The sequence below is a fragment of the Ovis canadensis genome, chromosome 21, assembly GCF_042477335.2.
Source record: "Ovis canadensis isolate MfBH-ARS-UI-01 breed Bighorn chromosome 21, ARS-UI_OviCan_v2, whole genome shotgun sequence".
Lineage (NCBI taxonomy): Eukaryota > Metazoa > Chordata > Mammalia > Artiodactyla > Bovidae > Ovis > Ovis canadensis.
Window position 1 is genome coordinate 56,769,214 of NC_091265.1, and position 26,360 is coordinate 56,795,573.

The following is a 26,360-nucleotide window of genomic DNA, read 5'->3' on the forward strand; positions in this document are numbered from 1 at the left end:
ACTGGTTTGACCTCTTTGCAGTCCAAGGGACTCTCAAGAGTCTTCTGCAGCACCACAGTTCGAAAGCATCATTTCTTTGGCACTCAGCTTTCTTTATGTTCCAACTCTCACACGCATACATGACTACTGGAAAAACCATAGCTTCGACTATGGACCTTTGTCAGCAAGGTGATGTCTATGCTTTTTAACACATCTAGGTTTGTCATAGATTTTCTTCTAAAGAGCAAGCATCTTTTAATTTCGTGGCTGCAGTCACTGTTCGCAGTGATTCTGGAACCCAAAATCACTTGGTCCTTTAAACAAGTTATTCCTAGGGAACTACCCATTTGCAGGCGTGAGAGCGCAATGCCCTCGGCCACCACCAGGGGCAGCACGGAGCACGACCTGCTCCACATTGGTGCAGCTATTCCAGGTGCCCCTGGGTGGAGCTGCAGGATCAGCGTTCCTGCTGAGGGCGGGGCGCGTGCAGGGGCGCGTGCTCACCCTGAGTCTGCTGCTGCTGCTGCTGCTAAGTCGCTTCAGTCGTGTCCTACTCTGTGCGACCCCACGGACTGTAGCCTACCAGGCTCCTCCATCCATGTGCTAGTATTTCCCTGATAAGGGCATCAGGGTCGCTATAGGAAAGGCACTGGCCATCTGCCCTGGGGGGCTACCATCCCAGGGCCCACAGGGCATCAGGAGTCAGCCGGAGAACAAACAGCCTGGGCAGGGGCCCTGAAAGTGGGACTTATTTTCAAGGACAAAACAGGCTGGGAGGCTTGTCCCAGGTGAGAGCTTGTGATGGCCCCAGGGCCACGGATTGTACACATTTTTAAGATAAATGGCTCCGCCCTGTTGCTGCAGGCTCTCAGCAAAAAGCCTTCCACAGGTATCTCTTCTGTCACCCTAGGAGGTCACACTACCATTCCAAGAGACTGCATAACTTCCCCAAGGTCACAGCCTGGAGTCCAGGACTTTCCCTCCTGGCTGCCCACTCAAGAGAAAAGCTGGACACAGTGTGGAGTGCGTCAGGGTGAGACTGGAGGTCCAGGGAAAGACTGAACAAGAACCTGCCCCCTTCCACTTCCTGTAGGGAACCCAGTCTGGGGCCCTGGGGACAAACAGTGGGGGGCAATCCTGCAGCTGGTGGGGAGACTCCAGCCCCTGGGCCAGGAAGTCCCTCAGAGAATCCTAGCTCAGCGTTTCCTTTTTTTTCTCAATCTGCTGACACTTCTTCTAATGAAATCTTCCACTCGGTTTGGAGCTGCTGAGCAGAGGGGTCCAGCAGCCTGGCTCTCCCTCCCTCCCACCTTCAGGAATCCCCCCCCAAAAGTGTCCAGACACCACAGGCCCAGGCCAACACCCATTTTCCAGATGAGGAGCCCAAGGCTCAGTGAAGGACCACGCCTTGTTCTCAGACTCCAGGGACAGAAAGAGCCCATTCCAGGGGTCTTTGGGCTTCCAGGTGTCTCAGACAGTAAAGAATCTGCCTGCCATTGAAACCTGGGTTCAATCCCTGGGCCAGAAAGAACCCCTAGGGAAGGGAACGGCTACCCATTCCAGTATTTTTGCCTGGAGGATCCCATGGACAGAGAAGCCTGGTGGGCTACAGTCCATAGGGTCACAGAGACAGATACAACTGAAGCAAAATTAATACACACACACACAGGGGTCCTGCTTGAATGGTTCACTGCAGCAGCTGGAAACCAGCACCAGGTCCCGGGCAGACATGGGGCAGGGGAGATCCCGATCACCTCCTGTGGACCCGCTCACTGCTGTGATGCCAGGCATACTTCTGAGCTCAGCAGCAGACCCCTGCCAGTGGCCCTCTAAGGCCCCTCGGCCATCAGGCCAATGCAGATGCCGGACAGGGGTGCCTCCTGCGATCTGGGGGTGCCCGCATACACGGCCCTCGGCCCCCGTCTGCCGCCAGTCTCTTGTTTAATCACTACGTCTAGTCTGTTTCTGCAACCCTATCCCACCAGGCTCCTCTGTCCGGGGGATTTCCCAAGCAAGAATACTGCAGTGGCTTGCCAATTCCTTCTCCAAGAAATCTTCTCGACCCAGGGATTGAACCTGTGTCTCCTGCACTGGCAGGCGGGTTCTTCACCACGGAGCCGCCAGGGAAGCCTCCCTATCCAGCTATGCAAAGGAGTAAAGTGGGATGAGCCTGGAGTGAACTACCAAGGTTGCTGGTGACTGGGTGAAGAACAGGAAGGGACCAGGCCCTCAGGGCATCTGAGCCCGGGGCAGATGCCAGCTCCCTGACCCAGAGCAGAGGTCAACTCGGAAAGCCACCATCCACCACCACCCCCTCACCTCCCAACACCCTGATGGCCCAAGGACCTGAACTCCAGTCCCAAAATCCATGCAAATATCTACTCCGTAACATACCTGGGTTTGTTTTTATATAAAAATAACATTTTCCCCCTAAATTTTTGCTCTAGGAAAACACGTCACGCTCACTGTGTCTTTATACACTATGCCCCTGGCCCTGGTCCTAGTGGGTCTAGAGCCATGGTCGCAGGGCTGTGGAGCAGACCGAGAGGGGCCCCAAGAGAACAAACAGGGCCTCCAGCCTGAGGCAGGGCGAGGTGGGGCAGGTGAGGAAGCCTGTCTGGGTGGCTTGGTGGCTGCTGGGGCCCCGGGCGCTGCGGTCATCACTGGTGGAGGTAGGCTTCCAGCCACACATTGCCAGACTTCTTCAGGGACCTGGGTGGTGGGGGTAGGGAAGATATGAGGGACTCAACTGCAAGATATTAACCTCTCCCCCCCCCCCACCACGATGATGAGTGTGAGCGGAGATCGGCAGGCAGCTGGGGTGGGGCTGCAGGGGAGGACTGGGAGAGGCAGCTACACTCTCATTAACTGCAGTGGAACCTAGACCTTGGGTGGGAGGGGAAAGGGCCCAGGCCACGTCCAGCCAGGAACCAGGTGGGTCTGTCCCCCCTCTCCTGGCTCTCTCTGTCGCTTCCTCCTGCTGAGCCCTGTGACCCAGAGATTTGTAAGGCATGGAATGTGCCCACCACCAGCCTGATTCAGGTTGGGGGGAACCAGAAGCATCAATAACTTGCTAGAAAAACCCTGCGCCAGGTGTTTGAAAGGGGCCAGGCCAAGAGGCAGGGGCTTCGAGGATCGGGCTGGGAAGGGTGATGAAGGAGGAATTCAAACACCAGTAGAGAAGGAAGGGCCTCAAAGTAAAGGGAACAGCCTGTGCTAAGGCACGCAGGTGGAAGAGCTCTGGCTGAGACTCTGGCCTCTGTTCCCGTCAAGGCTACCACCAGGGCCGAGCCCGGTCACCCCTGAACAGCTGCAGGAACACCACTCTGCTCTTCCTGTCCCATCAGTATGTTCCCGCAGTCAGAGCATCCTTCCAAAATCCAAGTCCTGTGTACCCCTCCTCCCCTCAGTGGCTCTCCCACCATCTAGCATACTCCTGCCTCAGGGCCTTTGCACGGTTATTCCCCGGCCCCAGACATGCTGCCCCCAGATGTCTCTTCGGCCAGCCCTCTCCCTTCCTCCTTGTCTCTGCTAACATGTTGCCTTCTTACCACCCACCCTGCCACCCAACTAAAAATTGCATCTCTGCCTGGTACCCCCCATTTCCTCTCCTGTACCCACCCAAAGGTTTTGTGGTTTTGCTTTGTTTTTTGTTGAAGCACTTCTCCCTTTCTCGCATTTTGTCATTTACTTATTTTCTGTAATTAACTGCTTGTTTTCCGTTTCCCCCTGCTTGGATGTCAGCTCCAGGAAGGCAGGGATGTTGGGAAGTTCTGCTCACTGATGAGGACCGGGCCTGGGCCTGTGTGTGAGTGGACATTGGGAAGGACGGGGGTGGGGTCACAGCCAAGGGCAGAGAGGCTGATGGGAAAGGCCCTGAATGCCAGCTCCCAGAGAGGAACCTGCAAGAACTCAAGAGAGCCAGGTGGGTGCTCAGGGAGTGGCTGACGGGCCCCAGGGGTGGGGCCCCGGGGAGCCACCATGAGCGGAGGGCCCTTACCTGACAATGTCCACCAGGGCAGTGAGGAAGGGCTTCACCTCGTAGCTGAGGCCGTGCTTGGCGCACAGGGCCTTGACCAGCGGGGCCACCCTGCGATAGTTGTGCCTCGGCATCGTGGGGAAGAGACTGGAGAAAACAGTGCCTTGGTATCCCCAGACCCGTGCACCACCTCTCCCAGGCCCTCCGGGAAGTCCAGGACAGGTGTCTTGGCCTCCCCCGGAGTAGATGGGACATGGGGACTCAGGCCTCACTCCCACCCCCATGGCGCCCCCCACCCCGCCCCAGGGTCTGCGCTCACTGATGCTCAATCTGGAAGTTGAGGTGTCCGCTGAACCAGTCGATGAAGAGTGAGGGCTCCACGTTGCAGGTGGCTGCCAGCTGCCAGGAGCAGGCGGGGCATGGGTGAAGGGGCTGGCACAGAGTGCCAACCCCACGGCAGCCCCATCAGCCCCCCATTCCTCCCAGCTGGGGACCCCACCCCTACCCCCTGGATGGGCCCCACCCCGGCTGCCCACCTGAGAGCTGGCCCAGTCCCGGTGCTTCTCATGGCCAATCTCCCTGGGGATATGGTTCATCTGTGTGATCCACACGAACCAGTGGCTCTCCAGGACCCTGTGAGAGGAGGTTCAAGGCACTGCCACACATCCTGCTGACCACTCAGGCTTCCCCATCTGTACTGTGGGCCTCAGCTTTCCCATCTGTACTACGGGATTGCAACTCCTCCCCACTGGTGTTTCAAGCAGTCAAGTGGTGTGGAGGCCATGCCAGGCTGAGCCCCAAGCAGCCCTACTCAAGAGGGTGGACACCCCAGATAGCTTCCCTGAGACCCGCCACCCCATGGATGCTGCCACTCAACAGCCCAGGGAGACAGTACTGCTGTCCCCATTCTGCAGATGGAAACACTGAGGGCTGTGGTCAGGGTGCTCTGCTGCTTGTCATGCCGAACCTGGCCATACCTGACAGCCACAAAGAGGAGCAGCGCCCCAGGAATGCCATAGAAGGGGACGTAGGACAAGAGGAAGCGGGCGTAGAAGCTGGCGGCCCAGAGCAAGTCCTGTAGAGGAGGGAGGAGGAGGGGGAGGCCGCAAGGCAGCCGGGAGGGGGAGCTGGGGTCATCCCCATCCTTTCGGCTCGATGTACCTCGGACGGGCACATCACCACCCCTTCTCTGGGCCTGGGTTTCTCGGCCAGGTAAGGGGACAAGTCCTCGCCCTGCCAGCCTCACAGGGCTGACCATGGATGATGTGCAAGGGTGTGGGATGAAGGAAGCCTTGCCCAGAAGACAAATACCCGGCAGAGGGGGTCCAGAGGGGCCCCGCCCTCATCTCTCACTGTGAGAGACGCACACCACACCCTGTGCACACGCTGACCTGGCAACCACACACGCACACACTCACTCCCCCTGCTCTCGAGCACACGTGTTCCACATCACTACACGCACACCTGTTTGCAGTGGTGTCCCCGACACCCCACCTTCCTCCACCACAGCTGTATGCCCGGGGGAGCCGGCAGGGCCCCCGCTCACCGTCCACTGCATGCACACCAGCATGTAGGCCAGATTTTCCACTTCGAAGTTCACCAGCGTGAGCAGCGGCGGGCCGACTGCAAGGAGGGGCATGAGGGGGGCTCAGGGGCAGGGTGGGGGTGCAGAGTAGGCCAGCCAGAGGGAGGGGGAGGGGGCTCTGTTCCTCCAGGGGGCCTGGAGGCTGGTCCCACCCAGCTGGGATGAGCCTGCATCACCCACAAGGCCCCGTCCTCACTCAGGCCCTCGGTATCTGAGCCTTTCGAGGCTGGTCCTTGCCTTACCGCCTCCCCCATGCCCTTTCTGCAGGTTGGCACCAGCCTGATATAACCCCACCTGCCCTAGGGCTTGGGATGCCCTGACCGAGGGCGGGAAGGAACTCTGAAAGCTGCAGCCAGGGCTGTGACCGCCTCTGACCAGAAGGCACCCCAGTGGAGGGAAGGGCTAGGGCAGAGGAAGGCCGCATGGGCTGCAGGCTGGGGCAACCAGAGACGTGCAGTGGACAAGGCAGGCCCCGGCGTAGTCCCCACCCCATCCGTGCTCCCACCCCCAGGAGGACAAGGGAACACTCACTCAGGAAAAAGTACAGGTGCTGGTGGTTGTAGGGCAAGTATCTGCGCTTCTTCTTGCCGTACTGTGGGGATACAGGCGGCCTGTTGGGGAGGGCAGCTCTCCAGGCCCTCCTTGGCCCTGGCAGCGCCAGGGGGCTGGCTGGGCCAAGAGGCCAAGGCAACTCTGGATTCTAGCCACTGGGAGGTGGGGAGGGGGCACTCTGGGGACAGGGGCTCTGCCTAGAACTAGATAGAGTAGGGGGTGGGGCGACCGCGGGGCTGGGGGGGTCTGGGGCCACCAGGTTTCCGCTGCAGGCCCGGCCTGAGCGTGTCCCCCCACGCACCTCGATGGACGATTCCCCCAAAAGGAAGACAGGCGCCACAGTCACGTCCGGGTCCTTGTGGAAGATGTTGGGCTTCGCGTGGTGCTGGAAGTGGCGGAAGTTCCACCAGTGCGCAGAGAAGCCCTGCAGGGGAGTGGGCTCTCAGGGGTGGGGCCGGGTCACGCCCACCTCCCCACGCGGCCACGCCCACCTCCCATGCAGCCCCGCCCCCACTCGCCCCTGTGGCCCACCATCCGCCCCCACCCTCACCTTCAGCTGCCCCATCACAAACTGCTGGGCCAAGTGGTTCCATCGGGAATTCCTGAAGATGGACGTGTGGCCCAGGTCGTGCTGCAGACACCAGCTCTGGGCCTGGGGAGACGCAGGGTCCGGGGCTGTGGCTGGGAGCTGCCGGGGGTCCAGCCTGGAGCCCTGGCCAGCCAGCCCTCCCAGCTCACAGGGCACCCCCACAGCTGGCGTCCCACTCTAGACCCTAGTGGGCCAGCCTCTTTTGTTTTTTTTAATTTAGTTTTTATTTTCTGGCTGCCCGGCATGGCATATGGAATCTTAGGTCCTCTACCAGGGATTGAACCTGCACCCCCCTGCATTGGAAGTGCCGAGTCTTAACCACTGGACTGCCGGGGTAGTCCCCAGAGTCCTCTTTTAAGAGACAAGGACAGCTGAGCTTGGGAGGTCCAGGGGCTGCAAGACTGTCATGGAGCTGCAGGCAGCAGCCTTCCAGCTCTGGACCCTGGGCTCCCTGCGAGGTACTAAGTAAAGAGCTTCCTTAGTTCATTTAAAATGAAGCTGGACTTATAGGGCCTCTGGCTGGTCATTCTTTGTTTGCAGACAAAGAAAGAAACAAATGTTTTGTTTGCTGCAGTGTTTCTTGTTTGCTGGTCAATGTGTGCTTTCAGCAGACATTTCCCAAGTGCCCGCGTGTGCCAGGCCACGGCTGTTGTCAGTCTAGGTGTCTGCAAGACAGCACTGGGTCACCTGGGAGACGGCCAGGATGAGGGCGGCCAGGGTGCTGGGCAGCCAGCCGGGGCCGAGCAGGTAGATCATGAGCCAGGCGAGCACCTCCATGGCCAGGATGTGGCCCAGCAGGAGACCAAAGAAGGCGGGCTTGGCTTCAAACAGCTTCATGTCCTCAACCGCTTGGCGCAGGGCTCGGAAGTCCTCGATCAGCTGGGTCTGCCGGGGCGGAACAGCTGATCAGCCGAGGAAGCGAGGGAGGCCCCCCATTCCCACCCTCCATCCCCCCAACCCTCATCTTCCGGGCAGCCCTCCACAGCCACTCCTCCTAGGGTCCAAGGGGTGTGGCCAAAGGGGATGGAGTGCCCAGCTTGGGGTTCCCCCATCCCCACAAAAGGTGTGGGGAGCCTGAGAAGCAAGGAAAACCCTTAGAGCTCAGTTCATCTAAATCGTCATCATAGATGGGGATGCAGGGCCCAGAGCAAGGAAGGGGGTCTGCCTGGAGTCTCCCAGGAAATGCTGGTGCAGGCGTCCCTACAGCAACTGTCCACTCGGGAGGGCTGGAAAACCATGAAGCTGTTACCAGCAATGCCCCCATTCTTCCAGCCCCACACGAGGGGCTTAGCCTCCACCAGGGCCCTGCTCACATTCTGGGGTCCATCCTGGCTGGGCTCCTCTGGGGCCAGCTCTCCAATCAGGAGAGGCTGCAGGAACTTGCGCACAAAACTGAGGTCCTGGTGGAAGGCGTAGAAGGCATCCTGAAGGAGAGCAGGGAGTCAGGTAGACAGACAGACAGACAGCTGGGGCAACACCCAGAGGCAGCAGGCAGAAGCAAAGCACAAGGGCTGCTGATGGAAGGGCAGAATAGGCAGGCAGGCAGGCAGGCAGCTAGTTGTTCATTAGTTACAACTGAACGATGGTCAGCCTTGCCCATGAGTCCTCCCTGGTCCTGCCCAGGCCCTGGGTGCCCTGCTTTCGTACCCCTCGCCTACTGGGCTCCAGCTGCTTCACTCTGCCATGGGGCCTTTCCCCAAACTTGGTTGGGTGTTTTAAAATCTGGATTTACAGAAAGTTTTCCCTGGAACACTCTGCTTCCGTTCATGAAAGGGTTTGACTTTTCCAAAAAAGATTGCGGGAAAGCTTTCTCGAAGTCACAAGCTTTTCTATTGGGTCACAAATGTCAGATCTACCAGCTTTTACAAACATAAGCAGTGAGTAACGTGGGAGTGAGGAAACTGGCAATTGATGACCACTGGGCCACCAGGAGAAAAAAAAAAATCCACCGAAGACCACACAGCCTGAAGATGCTCGAACAGTTAAACTTATCTAATTTGAAAAGCAGGAGGGCAAAATAAGTTTTTTTAAAAAAAATACATAAGTTTAATAAACAATCTAACATTCCTGTTATTCTCTCTAATGGTGGCGGGGGGTGGGAACAGGATGCAAGGCAGAAGGGGTTAGAGGAAGAGAGAGACCTCAAGCAAGATAAAGGGCCGAGGGATAAAGATAAAGAGGAGAGGGACTGGTCAGGAAGTGACCCCCACTGCTAATGCTTGGCAGCGCTGAACTGTGAGTAAACTTGAACGTCACACCTGCGGCTCAGACTTCCTGATCTAGCCCTCATGTCCTTGGCTCATTGTCGTTCACAAACGGGTTTTTATCCCTGGACTTGCAGAGGCTCTCTGAGTGAGCCAGCCCCAGCTGACCAGCAGCCTGGACGGTAGAAGCAGTGTCTGGGGCCAGTTGGGATGGGGATGTCCCCAGGAAGGTGACTGCTGGCTGCTATTGTCCTCTCGCTAATGAGCCTAGCAGCACCTGGTGGGTGTTCCAACAGCCAGGCAGGCCCCTTGCAGTTACTGCACAACAGCCTCCACACCATCCTGTGCCGGGCTCAGAACCTCAGGCCCCTTCAGCCCCCACCTAGAGGCTGCACCTGCAGGACTCACCTGAGGGTGAATCCTTGTTAGCTATTCTCCCCTCCTGGCCCAGAGCAGCCTGAGGACCTGGGGGCTCCGAGGGTGTAGCTTCTGGAATAACCTAGGTCCTTGGAAAGGCTGGCTTGGGGCCCCTCCTTGGAGCTCACGTAGGGGACGGGGCTGTATTGGTATAGATCTGTCTCCAGGGAAAAGCTCTGATGGGGGGGGCAGCACCCCTGGGAGACAGGGGGTCGAGGGGAGACTTGGCCCCCCAGGAAGCTGCCATGGCCCTGGTTACCTGGGGACCAGTGTTGGCCGGGGAGCTAAGAGGAAGATTGCTCCTGTGCTTGGCTGACCCTGCTCACAGTGACCCCGAACAAGTCTGTTCTCCTGCCTGGAACTAGGCAAATCCAGGGGGCAAATCCAAGGGATGAGACTCCAGACCTTTCTGGCTCTAGAACCAAGAGCATTAACTTTTTTTTTCTTTTTAATTATAGTCAAACATACATAAAATTGACCATTTTCACCATTTCGAAGTGTACAGTTCAGTGGCATTTAATGTATTCACTTGTTGGGCAACCATCCCCGCCATCCATCTCCAAAACTTCTTCACCTACCTCGGCTGGAAGTCTGTCCCCATGAAACACTACCTCCCAATTTCTACCTCTCCCAGCCCTCAGAGCTCAGTTGATTAAGAATGCGCCGGCAGTGCAGGAGACCCCAGATCGATTCCTAGGTCAGGAAGACCTGCTGGAGAAGGGATAAGCTACCCACTCCAGTTTTCTTGGGCTTCCCTTGTGGCTCAGCTGGTAAAGAATCCGCCTGCAATGTGGGAGACCTGGGTTTGATCCCTGGGTTGGGAAGATCCCCTGGAGAAAGGAAAGGCTACCCACTCCAGAATCCTGGCCTGGAGAATTTCCACGGACTGTACACTCCATGGGGTTGCAAAGAGTCAGCCACAACTGAGTGACTCACTTCACAGCCTCCAAAAACCATAGGTACTGCTCTGTGAATTCCCTGGTGGTTCAGTGGTTAGGACTTTATGCTTCCACTGCACAGGGCACAGGTTCAATCCCTGGTCAGGAAACTAAAGTCCTGCAAGTCATGCAGCTCGGCCAGAGGGGAAAAAAAGAGAAAGAATTGACACTTAGAAGAGGAATCACATAGTCTGTGTCACTGACTTGTCATTTAGCATAATGTCTTCAAGGTTCATCCATGTGTAGCATGTCAGAACTTCCTTCTGTTTTAAGCCTGAATGAGCGTTGACTCTGATTCTCATTTCCTCTGAAACCCCCGTGGTGGTGCACGGAGCCCACATACAAACAGGCACGCGGCACGCTCACAAAGGGTGTAACCACCGAGGCTCACAGGTGTCACAGAAATTCAGTGCCACGAGTGTGTGTCTCTACACAAGCAGACACCACCACCAACCCACGAAGGCTCACAGCCACGCTCGGGAACAATGCGCACAGGCAGTCACTCGGACACCCAGAGAGACACAGCCTGGCACACACACACAGCAGACGTGTGTCCTGTGGCTCCAGCCTCAGGATGTCCACCCTCCCAGCCCTGCTCTCTCCTGACCTCTGAGTCTGTTCTGGGGCCACCCTAGCACCTGGCAGACCCCAGATGCTCTGGGGCCACGCTCTTGAGCTGAGCCGCTGGGGCAGCAGGTCACCTCCCCGACTCCTTTCCCCTCGCTCGGGTGTACCCAAGCCTGGCTTGGAGATGCCCCGAGGAAGAGGCCACAGCCAGGCCCACCCAGAAGACCTCCAGCCAAGTGTGTCCCTTACAGTGAGTAGGGAAGGGGTGAGCCCCCTCAGGTCCAGGTGGGAATATCCCGGAGCTCACAGACAAGTCTCCACATGATGGGTGGGAAGGGAGCGCTGCGGTAGGTCCTGGGAAAGCAGCTCAGGTTCCTGGGGCTGGGTTGGGCACTCCAGAGCCTACACTTCTTGCAGTCTGAGTATCAACACAGTAGGTCCCTGGCTTCAGACCCAAACCTCGGCAAACAGTTTTTTGTTTTTTGTTTTTCCTGCACTATTGGCTGGGGCCGTGTGACCCAGTCCTCTTTGGCCTCTGTTTAAACATTCAGGAATCTCAATGGGCAAAAGACTCAGAGAGGTTGAGCCACTTACCCAAGGTCACACAGCTCCATCTGATGAAGGCTGGGCCAGAACTTGGTCTGCCTGTAAAATGGTGCTTGTGGCCACTCCCCGGTCAGAGGGGAGGCAGTGGGTCTTCTAGGTGGGGGCAGGGGGTCCTCATCACGAGGCTGGTCACCATCCTGAGTAACCAAGGATCTGGCTGCTCAGAGGCCAGGGTGTGGGGGTCAGGAAGGTGGTCCTGGCATTTCTGGGGCTGCACTGACCAAATCTCAGGGCACTGCAGGAGGTCCCAGCCTTACACTGCGCCTCCCCACCCCCCGCCCCCAGTGCATCTGGAAACATCTTCTCAGAGGCATGGGTGCAAACCCTGTGACTTTCCCCCAAGGAGGTGGCAACTGAGGCCTCTCACTAGTTCTTGGAACAGACTTGGGTGAAACTTCTAGAATTAAAATGGTGTCTCTAAACATAGACTGCAGGTGGCAGGGACAGGCCCTGTTCACAGCGGTGGCCTCGGAGCCCTGCACAGAGCAGGCGCAGGATGGCAGGTGTGAATGTGTGGACAAGAGCCGACCCCCACAGCCCACCAGACGGGGGTCTGAACCATTTGCTGGGGAGGGAACAGAGGCTCCGAGTGGTGGGCCCACCCCCCCAGAGTCTGCAGTGGCAGAGCAGGGATTCAAATCCAGGGATCTCCTGTGAGGTCCACGTCCTCCCAGGGCACAGCTCCCACCCAGCCCTGCCTCAGTCCCTGGAAGCCTCAGAGTGGCCCCCTGCCCAGGCCCCCAGCCCCACCTTGAACTCCAGGGAGCAGCTGGTTAAGGGCAGGCATGGGGAGACTCAGAGGCAGCCTGCAGAGGGTAGGAGCCAAGTCATTTATGAGCCACGCCAAGCCGTGGAACCACAGACAAGATCACACCCCTTCTCCAGCCTGCACTTTGTCGTCAGTAAATCAGGAATCACTCGTGCCCATCTCGTGGGGCTGCCGGAGGACTGAGTCAGTGCAGGTAAAGCACTGGGAAGGGGCCCGGCGTCCAGTCCCCGTGGCCTCAGCTGCCTTTCACCTAGGTCCACCCAGAGATCCAGGCCCGCAGGCAGGAGGCAGGAGGGCGGAGGTGCGCCCTGCTGGTCACGTTCTGGGCAGCCTGAGGCAAGGAAGCAGGACACCTTCCACCCCAAAGATAAGGTGGAGGCGGGGAGCATTTCTGATTACTTCTTCAAAGAATCTGGAATGTTCCAGATCAGGAAAGGGGTGGAGCAGCTGGGGGCTCAGGTGGCCTGGGTCTGCTCCTCTTAACCTCGGCTCAGGAGGCTCCAGTGGCTTGTGAGGATGGGGGAGGACACACTCAGGAATTCATGTCTCCCTCCCTCCCTTTCGAGTGGGAAGATTCGAAAGGAGAGCCGGATCTCACTCCCAGTGGCCAGATGCTCCTTCCAGTCAATGCGGAGGCACTATCAGTATCCCCATTTTATAGATGAGGAAACTGAGGCCAAAGGGCACACAGCTCTGGACATGAGTATCCAACTCCTGCCCAAGCAGCAGAGTCTTGCTCAATGGCAGATGCCCCCAGGAAGTTGCCCCTATCCCCCCCAGCACCCCTGGTGTCCCTGGTGATGAGTGTGGTGGCCTGGGAGGGGGCGGTCTCCTCCACCCAGCACCCTTGGCCTCACAGGTGCCACTGACCCAGCTGTGACATGAAGTGGACCCCTGGGTCCTCTCTCCACCACTGAGTTCTGGTTCCCTCCCGCTGCTGTTTCCTGAGAAACCCATGGCTGCCGCTTAGGCATCCTTAGAGGAAATGTAGACAGGCTCCCAGGGTGCTTAGGCTGCTAGCATCCCCACATTCCTGCCCAGCACCGCACAATCCTGACACCTCCCCAAGGCACTGTGACCCCCCATCCCCCCACCGCCCAGCTCCACCAGGGGCCTGGGCGGGTGGGGACACGGCAGAAAACGTCTACAGAGCCCAGAGAGGGCGAGCTTCACAGGCAGTGGCCATTAGGCAGCTTTCAAGGCAGCCAGCGTGATAGCGGAAGCAGAGCGTGGGCGCCAGGACCAGGTCATCTGAGTCCCCGGCCAGCCCCTCTCTCCGGCCCCACTCTCACTCCAGAGCCTCAGATCTGCTCAGACCTGCCCCTACTCAACTCCCAGACACAAACCCCAACTTCCAAGCCCAAGGACAAAGGTCCTGCCCTTTGAGGGTTCCAAGAAGGTCCCTTTAAATCACCCATATTCAGCCTCAGTCTCCTCATCTGCAAAATGGACTAACACTGGGATCACCTCTGAAGTTTGTTGTCTGAATACCACCCGGAGTTAGATCCTAATGGTTCCCATTGGTGCCCCTGAGCCCAGCATCACCTGCCCTCTCCCCTGGACACACCTGCACCTCAGGGCCCAGGTGAATGGCCACCTCTTCCAAGTGGCTTCCCCTGGCAGGGCTGGCGGGGAGGTCCCTATCATCTGTTAACCCCTCCCTCTTCTCCTGGGAGGCTCTGCCTTCCCCTTCCTCACTAGGGATCCTTTAAAAATGTATCGATATGTCAGATTCCCCTGTCTTCTCTGTTCTGCCCTGCATTCTCCCCTTAGAATAAAACCAAAGTCCTGATTTCCCTGCTACCACCGGTCCTCATTGCTGGCCCTTCTCACTGCTTGGCTCCGGCAACACCGATGGTCTTGCTATTCCCTGAACGCACAGAGTATGGCCCCACCTCTGAGCCTTCGCCCTAGCTGGTCCCTCTGCCAAGGAACACCCTCCTAGCAGATTTTCTTTCTGCTGCCTCATGCAGCATGAGGGATGAGAGTTCCCCAAGTAGGGATCAGACCCGTGCCCCCTGCAGTGGAAGCGTGCAGCCTTAACCACTGGACTGTCAGGGAAGTCCCTCCCTGCAGATTTTCTGTTCATAGCTGTATCTTCAGAGGTTAGGTCAAGGTTTCGCACATGGGATATGCTTGCTGGTATCTGCTGTTGAATCTAGTGAGTCAATAATTGAAGAATGAATGAATGAATGAAATAAGCAGCTAAGGGGCAGTGGAGCAGGTGGTTAACAGCATGGGCTGTGAATCCAAATCCGAGACCCATCACTTAATTTCAAGTCATTTTGCCCCTCTGAGTCTGTTTTCTCATCTGTAAAATGGAAATAATAACAGTACCTGTCCCATAGAGGTATCATGAGGATTCAAAGAGGGACTGTCTATAAATCAAGCGCTGAATTCGGAGCCTGGCACATAGTAGGTGCTCAGCACACAGCCCTGGTCAACTTATGACCAGCAGTGGCTGGGCCTTGCCGCTCCCTGGCTGGCTCCTGTAGTCTCAGACCGCCTATGACTCTTAGACAAACCTGGCTCCGGGCCCAGAGCACTCTCCCCAGGGTCCCCAGTTTTGTATCCCAGGACGGCCACAAGCTGACTTCATGGCGCAGGAACTCTGGGAATTTCCTGGCAGGAAGGCTTCTGTGGCCTGAACAGGAGAACAGCTGATGGGCGGCAGGGGCTGGTAAGAGGTGGCTGCGGGAACACAGCCCCTGCGACACGGCTACCCCACCCCCACCAATGCTCCAGGGCAGGGGCTGGGGTGCCGGGGGCCCTGGGTGGTCTGAGCCCTACTCTGCTCTGTGGGCTCACCACAGACAAAAACTGGGGTCCCCCACCCCCAATCTCCTCATAACCCCTTTGGCCTGAACAGACCAGGTATTGGTGGCAACTTAAGCCCAGGGTCTGGGGCCTCGGGAAAGCTAAGAGATGGCCTAACATCTCGCCCTGTTACAGACATGAATGAACCAAGGAGGGGGCGAGGTCATGGCTGTCTACTGCACCCTACAGTCTGCAGGGCACACTCACACTTATCAGCCGGCAACACACGCTGACTGGGAACAACTTCGTGGCAGCTGTGGGGCCGCAGAGTGGCAAAGGCGCAGTTCCGCCCTCAGCTGGCTCACTGTCTGTCCCCGCTGTCCCCACTTTACAGATGAGGAAACGGAGGCTCACAGGAGTGACATGCCTGGTTCAAGGTCACTCAGAGCCTCCAATGGCAGAGCCAGTACATGGCCCCAGGGAACAGACAGCATGTTTTTTAATGGAAATGGGAAAACGGGCCCTGTTGGTGAGGAATCAGTGAGACAGCGGTCACGTGGGGTCTCAGGGTGTAGAGCTAAATGGATGATGGGGTTCCCACACAGGGAGGGTCCCCAGCATAGGCCTGGGCACCAAGCGGGAAAAAGTGATTCACAAACATTCTTCATCATCTTCCTCTCACCAGCCTCCATCCTGTCCGCCAGGTCAGAGATTGATAAAAGGCCAGGGTGGCCACCTCCAGGATACTGGAGGGGTGCCCAGCGCTCAGCCCAGGGGAGCGGGGAGGAGCTGCGGCTCCTTACTAACCCACCCCCCAACCCCGCCCCAACGCCCTGGCAGCAATGCACGTGTGTGTAACCACGCACACAAACACAGGCCTCATTCACACATGTATAGGCCTGGAGACGGTCACATACTCACCAGCCCTCACTCCCTGGCCACTGCGTGGCCCCCTGGCACTGTGCACAAGGGTTTGACTATCACCTTCTAGAGTTTCAGGAGATGTCTGATCCCTAATCTCTCAGCTTCTGGGGAAAGTCAGGAAGAGAGACTTTTTCCTTAAAAGAGTCCCGGGAAGATCACCCAACCCACAAGAGAAGGCAGTGGGCAGAGAGAAGGTGGTTCTGGCAGCAGGACCACTGACCCTGCTCAGACAGGACACAATCTCTTTTGTTATTTAAAGCCTCGCCAGTTAGAGATGCATCCCCTGGAATCTTGAAGAACTTCTTGGTGCCCAGGGTGACCAACCTAGAATTTGGGATGGTCAAGGACAGAGCATCAGGGCCCCAAGTCCTATTGTTTGGCTGGGGGCGGGAGTGGGGGCGGTCTGTAGAAAAAGGGGCTGGTGAGGAGTCTCACCCTGATGGCTCCTCTGCCAAATGGTCCCACTGGACAGGCCACATTCCTCCTTGACCAAAATGTCTTGACATAGCTGCGGAGGGGAAGCTGGGGTCCACAGGAGCCCGTCTGTTCCTGGGGTGACTGTGCTTTCCGAAGAGGCCCACCCAGCCTGACTGGCAAAATTCTCCCACACGCAGCTGCTAGCCCAGGAGAGGTGAGTCACTGCCCCTCAGAGCCATTCACAGCAGTTCCTGGGAAAGCCACAGACCTCTAGGCCCTGCCCAGGCTCTGCTGCCCTGCCTCCAGCCTCTGAGGGCACATCCTTGCCAGCCCCTAGGGAACCCGCCCTACCTCTGGCATCCAGCAAGCGCCCAGCATGAAGACCCCTCTCTAGCGGGACCCAGAACCAGAGGAACACCAGAGCACCAGGGAGCGTCCTCACCTAGGGCCAGCGCTCTCTGCCCGGACACACCCACCTCTGAGACCCCCCCTTCCTCCCACAGACATCTGCTGCAGCTCAGCCCCAGGACTGCTTTCGCCAGGCTGCGGTCTTCTCACTCTACATCAGGCCCCCGTCAGTCCCTCCCAACTCTGGGTCCCCCGTCATGGAGGTCAAAGGTCAGCGCGAGTAGGAAGGATGCTAAGCACCCACCCGGCTCCCACCCCGCGCCGCTCCCACCCGCGGTGGAGCAGGGGATGGTGCCCAGCGACCAGGCCCCAGCCGAGCACCGGGGCTCCACCCGGCCGGCAGTGGGCGGCCTTACCGTGGCGTCCTCGGCGCCGTGGTGGCCGATGAGGCGGCTGCCTCCCGGGTGTCGCTGTGCCCAGCGGCTGATGTCGTAGACGCGACGCTCAATCACCAGCCACTTGTCGCCTGGCAGGTTGTGCCGGCGGACCTGCTCCCAGCGGAGGGTGGGCAGCGGCGCCCCTCGCTGCGCAGGTTCCCAGTCTGGCTCCCCGACGCCGCCCATGGCTGCTTGCAAAAGTCCTCGCGAACCCGGGACCTCGCGGAGCAGAGACCCCGAGGGGAGCGAGGCAGCGATCGGAGACTGCCTCCGCCGCCACCCGCTGCTCCGCGGCCCCGCCCTGCCGCTGCGGCCTCCGTACGAGCGTGCGCCGGCCCGGCTGTCCGCGGGCAACTTTTCCCTGCCTTATAACCGCGCTGACAGCGCTCGCCTCACCCCCTCCCCGCGCCCCGGCCCCCGCCGCCGCCGCCCCAATCCCCGCGCAGCGGCTCGGCCCCCATTGGTTGCGCCGCTCGCCGGCGGGGCCGGCGGGGAGGGCGGCGTCTAGGCGGGCGCGCCCCGCCCGCGGGGCTCCGCGGCCACCACACCCCGGCCTGTGGGGGGCACCGGCGCAACCCCGCTCGTGCCGGGCGGGGCAGGGAGGGCGGGGCCGCAGGGAGGTGAAGCCGGCAGCCGGCGTCCGCCGCGCCCTCGGGGGCCCGGTCCGCGCCCGGTGGGGCCCTGAACAAGAGTCTGCGAAGAATGGCCTTCCCGCCGCGCCCTCTGGAATGTTAAATTCTGAGGTCTTAGAGGTAGGGACACTACCTCGAGATGACTGTAAAGAGCTCTCGAACCAGGGGTCCCCAGCATCCGCTCAGCGAGGTCTCTCGGTCGGGGCTGTTACTGGCCTGACCACCCCCACCCCTCGAGGGACCGTCTGTGGAGGTCAGTGGTCTTCTGCCTTCGGAGATTCAGAGGTGGGGAGGCCGCGGGATGGCCACCCGGGCAGAGCAGGGGCCCCGGAGTGGGGAGTGGGGTACTGTCATTCACCAGATGTGGCTGCTCAGCTGGCTGGCTTGCTGCTTATACTACACTTCCCTATTTTTTACTTAAATTCCTTTTCAGAGTGTAGGTTGCTCCCCTACACTTTGTCATTTGTCAGAGACAAAAGATTTTGTTGTCCTTGTCTAGTGGCTGAGTCGTGTCCGACTGTTGTTCAGTCCCATAGGACTGTAGCCCACCAGGCTCCTCTGTCCGTGGCATTTCCCAGGAAAGAATGCTGGGGTAGGATACCATGCCCTTCTCCAGGGGATCTTCCTGACCCAGGAATCGAACCTGTTTCTCTTGCATGCCAGGCAGATTGTTTACCACTGAGCCATCTGGCAAGCCCCAGAAACAAAGATATCTGTTTCTAAAAGTTAAGAATTCACACCTGACAAGGCATGAAATCGGGCTGAGGTTTATGCTGCAGGACAGCAGGTATCAGCGCTGAGCCCACATCAATACCACCAGAGGGTGTGTTGAGGCACAGACTGCTGGGCTCCGCCCCCAGCAGGGCTCAGCAGGTCTGGTTTGGGGGGCAGAGAATTGCATTTTAACAAGTTCTTAGGTGATGCTGATGCCAATGTCCTGGTTTGGGGAACACACTTTGGGAACTCTAACTGTAGTTTTCTGATGTGCTAGCATTTTATTTTCATTTAACACTTGGTAGGAAATCACTCAGTAATATTTGTGGGACCAGATTGGCCAGGGTCCAAAGAAGGGTTTGAAGAGGCCTCTGAATTCTCCTTGTTACCCAGAGCACCTGCATTCGGTTACCAGGACAACCAGTAAGAGCTTGTAGAGACCATGGTGGAGGGCTGCCTGAGCTGTCTCTACTGAGGCGTCCTGGAGTCCCCTCCCTGAGTGCATGTAGGGGTGGAGGAGCGTGGCTGGCAGCTCAGCAGCTGGAGAGGACTGCTGACGCCCCTGCCCCATCATATCCACACATGGGCAGGGATGGAAGAGGCGTGGCCCCCACCCTGTCTTCAGTGGCCATCAGTGGTCAGTTACTGACCTCTGACCCTCTCCCTGGGCCCTAGCCTGGTCTCAGCTCCTGTGAGGTAGCAGGGGATTGAGTGGGTTAGAACCTTCGCTTGCCCCAGCTGCGCCCAGAGAGGTGAGGAAGACGAAGGCCCACAAAGGATCCGCTAGGAGAAAAAGCAAGAACAGGGCTCAGGGCTAGGCCACTGCCTCCAGCTACTTCATCCCAGCAAGGGGAGAAGGGCAGCTGAACCTTCTTACCACCTGGAGTGCGTGCTAAGTCGCTTGAGTCAGGTCCGACTCTTTGGAACTCTGTAGACTGTAGCCCACCAGGCTCCTCTGTCCATGGAATTCTCCAGGCAAGAGTACTGGAGTCGGTTGCCATGCCCTCCTCCAGGGGATCTTCCTGATCTAGAGTGTGTCTTGCTTTGCAGGCGGATTCTTTACCACTGAACCATCAGGAAGCCGATTGCTCTAAAGCCTGAACTGTGCTTTCTCCCCGGAGCTCCACCAACAGCTTTCATTTTTCTGAGGGCCTCCGGACCTTCCATGGCTTCTTTGGGCTTCAAACCAGGGAATCTGGCAACTTTCCTAGAGTCGGAGGCCCTGGGGAATCTTGAGATTCCATTGTCTCCAAACTCCCATCAGGGCAGTGAGGCCTCAGGCTACTTGGAAAGAGAGAGGTACCACTTGACATTCCTGAGCTGCCATGGGGCTACTGTCAAGGCTTTGGGTTGAGGCAGGGGGAGGGGAAGTATACAAAAGGCAAAGGAGGGTCTGACTGGCTGGGGCATTTTTGGGGGGGAGGGTGGTGTCACATGAGCCACTGCTGGGCTTCTCCATGAGCTGCTTCATGGCCTGTTGGACACACTGAAGTCTCCATCCCCCTGAGGAGCCGCCAGTCACTGTCCTGGAGCTGAGTGCTGCTTGTGTAGGCCAGCAGGGCTCAGGCAAGTCACAGAGGGGCAGCGGTGGCCCAGTCAGGCAAATTTCTGAGAAAAGCTGTGCGCCTCCCAGAAAGAGCAGTCACAAACCCAGCAATTTGTTCTGCAGTGGACCCAAGTCAGAGGTTTGTAATTTGGCTTTGCGTTAAAGCTCACCACAGGCTTCCCATGTGGCTCAGTGGTAAGGAATACACCTGCTAACGCAGGCACCCCAGGAGAGGTGGGTTTGATCTCTGGGTCAGGAAATCCCTGGAGTAGGAAATGCCAACGGGATTCCAGGATTCTTGTCTGGGAAATTCCATGGACAGAGGAGCCTGGTGGGCTACAGTCCACGAGGCTGCAGTCAGACACGACTTGGTGACTGAACACACACACACAAGCTCACCAAGGTGAGCTTGGTTATTAGGCCCTAGACACAATTTCTCAGTGAAGAGTTATCATTCATTGTTCAAGAGCTGTGGCCCTACAAAGCATGAAAGACTCTGGAAGCATCACTATGATGGTTCAGTAGAGCTCCTTAGAATACACCTTAGTGAAAAAAAAAAAAAAAGGCTGTACACAATTGGCCAATAGGCATATGAAAAGATGCTCAACATCACTAATCTCAGAGAAAGTGAAAGTGAAGTTGCTCAGTCGTGTCCGATTCTTTGCTACCCCATGGACTGTAGCCTATCAGGCTCCTCCGTCCATGGGATTTTCCAGTCGAGAGTGCTGGAGTGGATTGCCATTTCCTTTTCCAGGGGATCTTCCTGACCCAGGAACTGAACCCAGGTCTCCCACATTGCAGGCAGACACTTTACCATCTGAGCCACCAGGAAGATCTCAGAGAAATGCATATCAAAACTGCAGTGTGGTACCACCTCATACTGGTCAGAATGGCCATCATTAAAAAGTCTACAAATAACAATTGCCAGAGAGGGTATAGAGAAGAGAAAAGGGAACCCTCTTATACTGTTGGTGGAATGTGTAGCCACTGTGGAAAACAGCGGTGGAAGTTCCTTGGAAAAATAAAAATAGATTTACCATATGATCCAGCAATTCCATTCCTGGGCATATGTCCAGACAAAACTATAATTCAAAAAGATACATGCACCCCTATGTTGGTAGCAGCACCGTTCACAACAGCCAAGACATGGAAACAATCTGAATGTCCAAATATTCCTCAGCCATAGAAAAGAATGAAATGATGCTATTTGCAGTAACGTGAATGCAACTAGAGATTGTCACACTCAGTCAGAAGCACAAATACCGAAAGACGTCGCTTACATGTGGAATGTGAAATATGGCACAAATGAAACAGAAGCAAAGTCAGGAACAGAGAGAACAGACTGGTGACTGCCCCGGTGGGGGGCAGGGGAGACGGGAGGAATGGGAGCTGGGGATCAGTAGATGCAAACTGGTATTTACAGAATGGATAAACAGCAAGGGAACTATATTCAGTATCCTGTGATACATCATAATGGAAAAGAATATGAAAAATATATGCATCAATGAGTCACTTTGCTGTACAGCAGTAATTAACACAATACTGGAATTGAACTACAATTGAAAAAAAAGAAAGAAAACATCACAGTGAGATATCACTTCGTAGCCATTACGATGGCTGTTATCACAAACACCAATGAAGCAAGTGTTGGCAAGGATATGGAGATATTGGAACCCTTGTGCCCTGCTGGTGACACTGTAAAATGCTGCCTCTGCTATGGAAGACAGTACGGAAGTTCCTCAAAAAAATGAAAAATAAGAGGGCTTCCCTGGTGGTTCAGTGGTAAAGAATCCGAGGCAGGAGACAAGAGTTTGATCCCTGATTTGGGAAGATCCCACATGCCGTGGAGCAACTAAGCCCGTGCGCCGTAAGTGCTGAGCCTGTGCTCTAATGCCCAGGAGCCACAAGTACTGAGCCTGCGCTCTAATGCCCAGGAGCCACAAGTACTGAGCCTGCACTCTAACGCCCAGGAGCCACAGCTACTGAGCCTGTGTTCTAACGCCCGGGAGCCACAAGTACTGAGCCTGCGCTCTAACGCTCAGGAGCCTCAGCTACTGAGCCTGCGCTCTAACGCCCAGGAGCCACAAGTACTGAGCCTGCGCTCTAACGCACAGGAGCCACAAATACTCAGCCTGCGCTCTAACGCCCAGGAGCCACAGCTACTGAGCCCACACACTCTAGAACCCTGCGACAAAGAAGCCACCTCCATGCACAGTCTGTGCACTGCAGCTAGAGAGCAGCCCCCTCTCTCTGCAACTAGAGGAAAGCCAGCGTAGCAGTGAAGACCCAGCACAGCTAAAAATACATAAATCAAAAACAGAACCCCTATATCATCGAGCAGTCCCACCTCTGGGTAAATGTCCAAAGGAAGTGAAAGCGGGATCTCAAAGAGATATCTGTACTCCCAGGTTCATAGCAGCCATTATTTAATCACTAGCCTAGACGTAGAAACGGCTCAAGACAGCAGTCAACAGAGATGTGGTGGTGGCTTAGGTGGTTTAGTCGCTAAGTTGTGTCTGACTCATTGCGACCCCATGGACTATAGCCTGCCAGGCTCCTCTGTCCATGGGGTTCTCCAGGCAAGAACACTGGAGTGGATTGCCATTTCCTTCTCCAGGGGATCTTCCCAACCCAGGAATCGAACCCGGGTCTCCTGAGTCGCAGGCAGATTCTTTCCCAATTGAGCTATGAGGGAAGTCATCTCAACAGAGCTAAACAGAGAGATAAAGTGTGGTCTCTGCATACAGTGGAACATTGAAGTGAAGTGATGTCCGACTCTTTGTGATCCCATGGACTGTAGCCTAACAGGCTCCTCCGTCCATGGGATTTGCCAGGCAAGAATACTGCAGTGGGTTGCCATTGCCTTTTCCGGGGGAATTTCCTGACCCAGGGATCGAACCGGATCTCCTGCATTGCAGGCAGACGCTTTACCATCTGAGCCACAAGGGAAGCGCTATGGAGCATTATTCAGCCTTAAAAAGGATGGAAATCCTGTCCCAGGCTGCTGCAACGCAGGTGAGCCTTGAGGACATTATGCTAAGTAGAATAAGCCAGTCATCAAGAGACAAAACACTGCCTGATTCCCTGGTGGCTCAGATGGTAAAGTGTCTGCCTACAGTGTGGGAGACTGGGGTTCAATCCCTGGATCTGGAAGATCCTCTGGAGAAGGCAATGGCAACCCACTCCAGTACTCTTGCCTGGAGAATCCTGTGGACAGAAGAGCCTGGTAGGCTACAATTCATGGGGGTCACAAAGAGTCGGACAAGACTTGAGTGACTAAACTTTCCACTTAGAGAAAATCACTAAGGTAGTTATAGCCTGGTGGTGGCCAGGGGTGGAGGTAGGGGAGTTCTTCAATGGGTTCACGGTTTCAGATATGTGAGGTGAAATCATCCTGGAGATCTGTTTCATGGTAATGTGAACATACTTGATGTTCCTGAACTGTCCAGTGAGAAATGGTTAGGATGGTACATTTTGCGGTTTGTTTTTTAAACCACAATAAATTTTTTAAAAGGGGGGGGGTGGTAGTGCTGCAAAGGTCATTTAGTCCGATATTCCCAACTCAAAACTGGGGCCCAGAGGGGAGTGACTTGCCCAGGTCTTCAGCCCTGGCGAGATCAAACAGGAGAGGCTCGGAAGATGGTAAGATCTGACACATAGTGTGAGGCCAGAGGGTGGGGCTAGGCTCAGGCTCAATGACTGTAGCTGGTGCTGGCTTTTAGGACTTGGCTGTCTGTGCCAGCGGCACTTAGCAAGACCTGAGCGGGTTATCTAGAAAGTTCACTTGAGAGGAAGAGCTCCTGTGTGGCTGATGTCAGCTAGCCTTCCCCTCCTAACTCTCAAAGCCCTGAGAGCCCCCGCCCCCAGAAGCCTGCAGGTGCAGCTGTCAGGAGGTAAATGTGAGAAACAAACCTAGATTAAAATCCCCATCTGCCACCACCTGACCCTTATTCTGCACAACTGAAAAACACAGAAGGGCCTAAGGCAGCATCAGGAACTCGGCAGGTGGTGAGAGGAAAGCTTCTAGGAGGCTGGCTGATGCCGTCGGCTCTGGGACAGGGCTCATTTATTCCTAATCTGGGGCCACTTTTTCCTGTGCGACCTCTTGGTGCCTCAGTCAACTCATCTGCAAAATGGGGGTACATAGTACCTCACAGGGGTGCCCTGAGCATTAAGTGAATTTGTTCATGTTGTCAACTAAACGGAAAAGGAAATGGCAACCGACTCCAATGTTCTTGCCTGGGGGATCCCGTGAACAGGGGAGCCTGGTGGGCTGCTGTCCATGGGGTCGCACAGAGTCAGACACAACTGAAACAACTTAGTAGCAGCAGCAGCAATCGACTAAAAAATACAGTCACAACCTGAAAATAGAGTTATTTGGTGGGAATGCTTAGGACTCCAAGCCAGGGAGACAGCATCTCAGTAGCTCCGAGAAAACTGCCTCCAAGGAGGCAGGAGTGGAAGTCGGGTTATATTCAAATTTGCAACAAAGGGTACAAGCAGTCTGAACATTAAAGATCAGGTATCAAGTTAAGGTGGAGAAGGAAATGGCAACCCACTCCAGTATTCTTGCCTGGAGAATCCCAGGGACAGAGGAGCCTTGGTGGGCTGCCGTCCATGGGCTCGCACGGAGTCGGACACAACTGAAGCAACTTAGCAGCAGCGGCAGCAGCATCAAGCTAAGGAATTCAGCATTCTATGTATGAAAGTGAAGTCGCTCAGTCGAGTCCGACTCTTTGCGACCCCACGGACTGTAGCCTAACAGGCTCCTCCATCCATGGGATTTTCCAGGCAAGAATACTGGAGTGGGGTGCCATTTCCTTTTCCGGGAGATCTTCCTGACCCAGGGACTGAACCCGGGTCTCCCGCGTCGTATGCTTTACTGCTTTACCGTCTGAGCCACCAGGGAAGGGGATCACTGAGTTCATTCCTGGCATACACACTGCAGCTCTCAGGGGCCAGTCCTGTTTGCCTGTTCACCTTGCTTTTGTATTCCCCCAGCTCCTCAGCACTCACCATGAGGGGTAGCAGCAACCACTGGATCGCATCCCCATTCACCTTTGGAGGTCAGAAATCGCTGATGGCTGTGACATTTCTTGTTTATTAATATGGCAAGAGGTATTTTCATTTCACAATGGAAAGGGCTCGGAACCCGCCCCAGGACATAATAGTGCTCATAAATACTGAGATACTGAGGCCACAGTGTGTGAGTCACACGCGCCTCCAGGTATCTTAGCGTACTGTTGGCTGACCTCGCCTCATCTGGGCCTGACACCAGGAAATGCTACCGCAGGTGCAGGCGGAGCGAGTCTGGGGTGGGGAATCTCTGCCAGGGCTCTGAAGTGTTGCCTGGTGTCTCCTTGGTGGTGGGTATGGCAGGGCCGCAAGCACAGAAACTCTGGGCAGGCATGGGGCGGCTCCAGGGTCCAGACCTCCATCCTCCTTAGTCCTCCAGCTGACCCAGGACTGACCCAGGACACAGAGACTGAAGGCAGGAGAGGACATAGGAGACTCCATGTAATGTCTCCTTCCCTGACACCCTCCATCGCCCTCCTCGCTTCACTTCCTCCATCTGCCATGTTGGATGTTCTCCATGCGTTATTTTCATTACCAGCCTCCCCATGAGAGTCTCAGCTCCAACAAGGTACCCCCAGCACCAGGAACTGTGTCTGCGTATGAGTTGCCCAGTGTTTGTTGAGTGAATAAATGACCGTCTATGACAGGAGGCCTAGCTGGTGAACATCCCAGAGGGGCTGGGAGACAGAAGGTATTTAAATCACAAGTGGAATGGAGAGGAGGGTCTGCGGCGGAGGGAGAATCTGGGAGGCAGGAGAGCAAGAGGGAAAAGGCTACTGGCTGAAATGAGTGATAAAGTGGGGAGCCTTGACCTACCAGCTGAGTGGCCCCAAGGTCTCAGAGAAGTCCCCTCGAGGGATCACCAGCCTCAGTAAATACTGACCCAGAAGCTGCCATGCCCCCCGCCAAGGAAGGACACCCACTGGCCTTGGCCCGTATCCCTACCAGTAGGGAGGGGACCAGGCACCCCAAGACACCTCTCAAGGACCACTTGGAGCCTCAGAGGCCCAGGCCACCCCTACTTTCTTCCGACTACTACTGTCCTTTAACCAGGGCGGGGAAAACCAGAGTGACCACAGCCCCTGCTGTGCTGCTGGCAGACATCACCAATCAATCCTGCCTCCGTCCTGTGTGCTCCAGGAAGGCCTTGATGCCTTGACTCTGAGTTCCAGGCTTCCACGTGACACCGGGCAGAGGGACCTCAAAGGGATCTGCCCAGGATTCCTAGGGAGGCCAGGACAGATTCCCCTGTTCTCCTGACAGCAGACCCCTCCTCACAGGGAGGGGGAGCTGGGCTCACCTTCCCCACCCCCAATAACCCACG

At 56.5% G+C, this 26,360-nt stretch overlaps 1 protein-coding gene and 1 long non-coding RNA gene across 3 annotated transcripts; one reads left to right on the forward strand and one right to left on the reverse strand.

The window, feature by feature from the left end:
• Positions 1–1,651: 1,651 nt before the first annotated feature.
• On the reverse strand, positions 1,652–17,729 carry FADS3 (fatty acid desaturase 3). 2 transcript variants are annotated; one of them, XM_069565941.1, is made up of 12 exons: positions 17,048–17,729; positions 7,998–8,108; positions 7,372–7,569; positions 6,646–6,747; positions 6,397–6,519; positions 6,075–6,135; positions 5,505–5,581; positions 4,936–5,033; positions 4,495–4,591; positions 4,278–4,357; positions 3,980–4,105; positions 1,652–2,691 (listed from the first exon to the last, which is right to left on the reverse strand). In XM_069565941.1, exons 1-12 carry the CDS (start codon positions 17,252–17,254, stop codon positions 2,640–2,642), a joined length of 1,332 nt encoding a protein of 443 aa, XP_069422042.1. In that variant the 5' UTR covers positions 17,255–17,729; the 3' UTR covers positions 1,652–2,639. The 2 variants fall into 2 exon arrangements, with proteins under 2 accessions (XP_069422042.1, XP_069422043.1); XM_069565942.1 differs by lacking the exon at positions 7,998–8,108 and having other exon boundaries at positions 17,048–17,624.
• LOC138426920 (uncharacterized) lies at positions 17,675–25,682 on the forward strand. Its single transcript, XR_011251835.1, has 3 exons — positions 17,675–17,953; positions 19,465–19,713; positions 24,962–25,682. It is a non-coding gene; the product is annotated as an uncharacterized lncRNA (long non-coding RNA).
• The last annotated feature ends 678 nt before the right edge of the window (positions 25,683–26,360 follow it).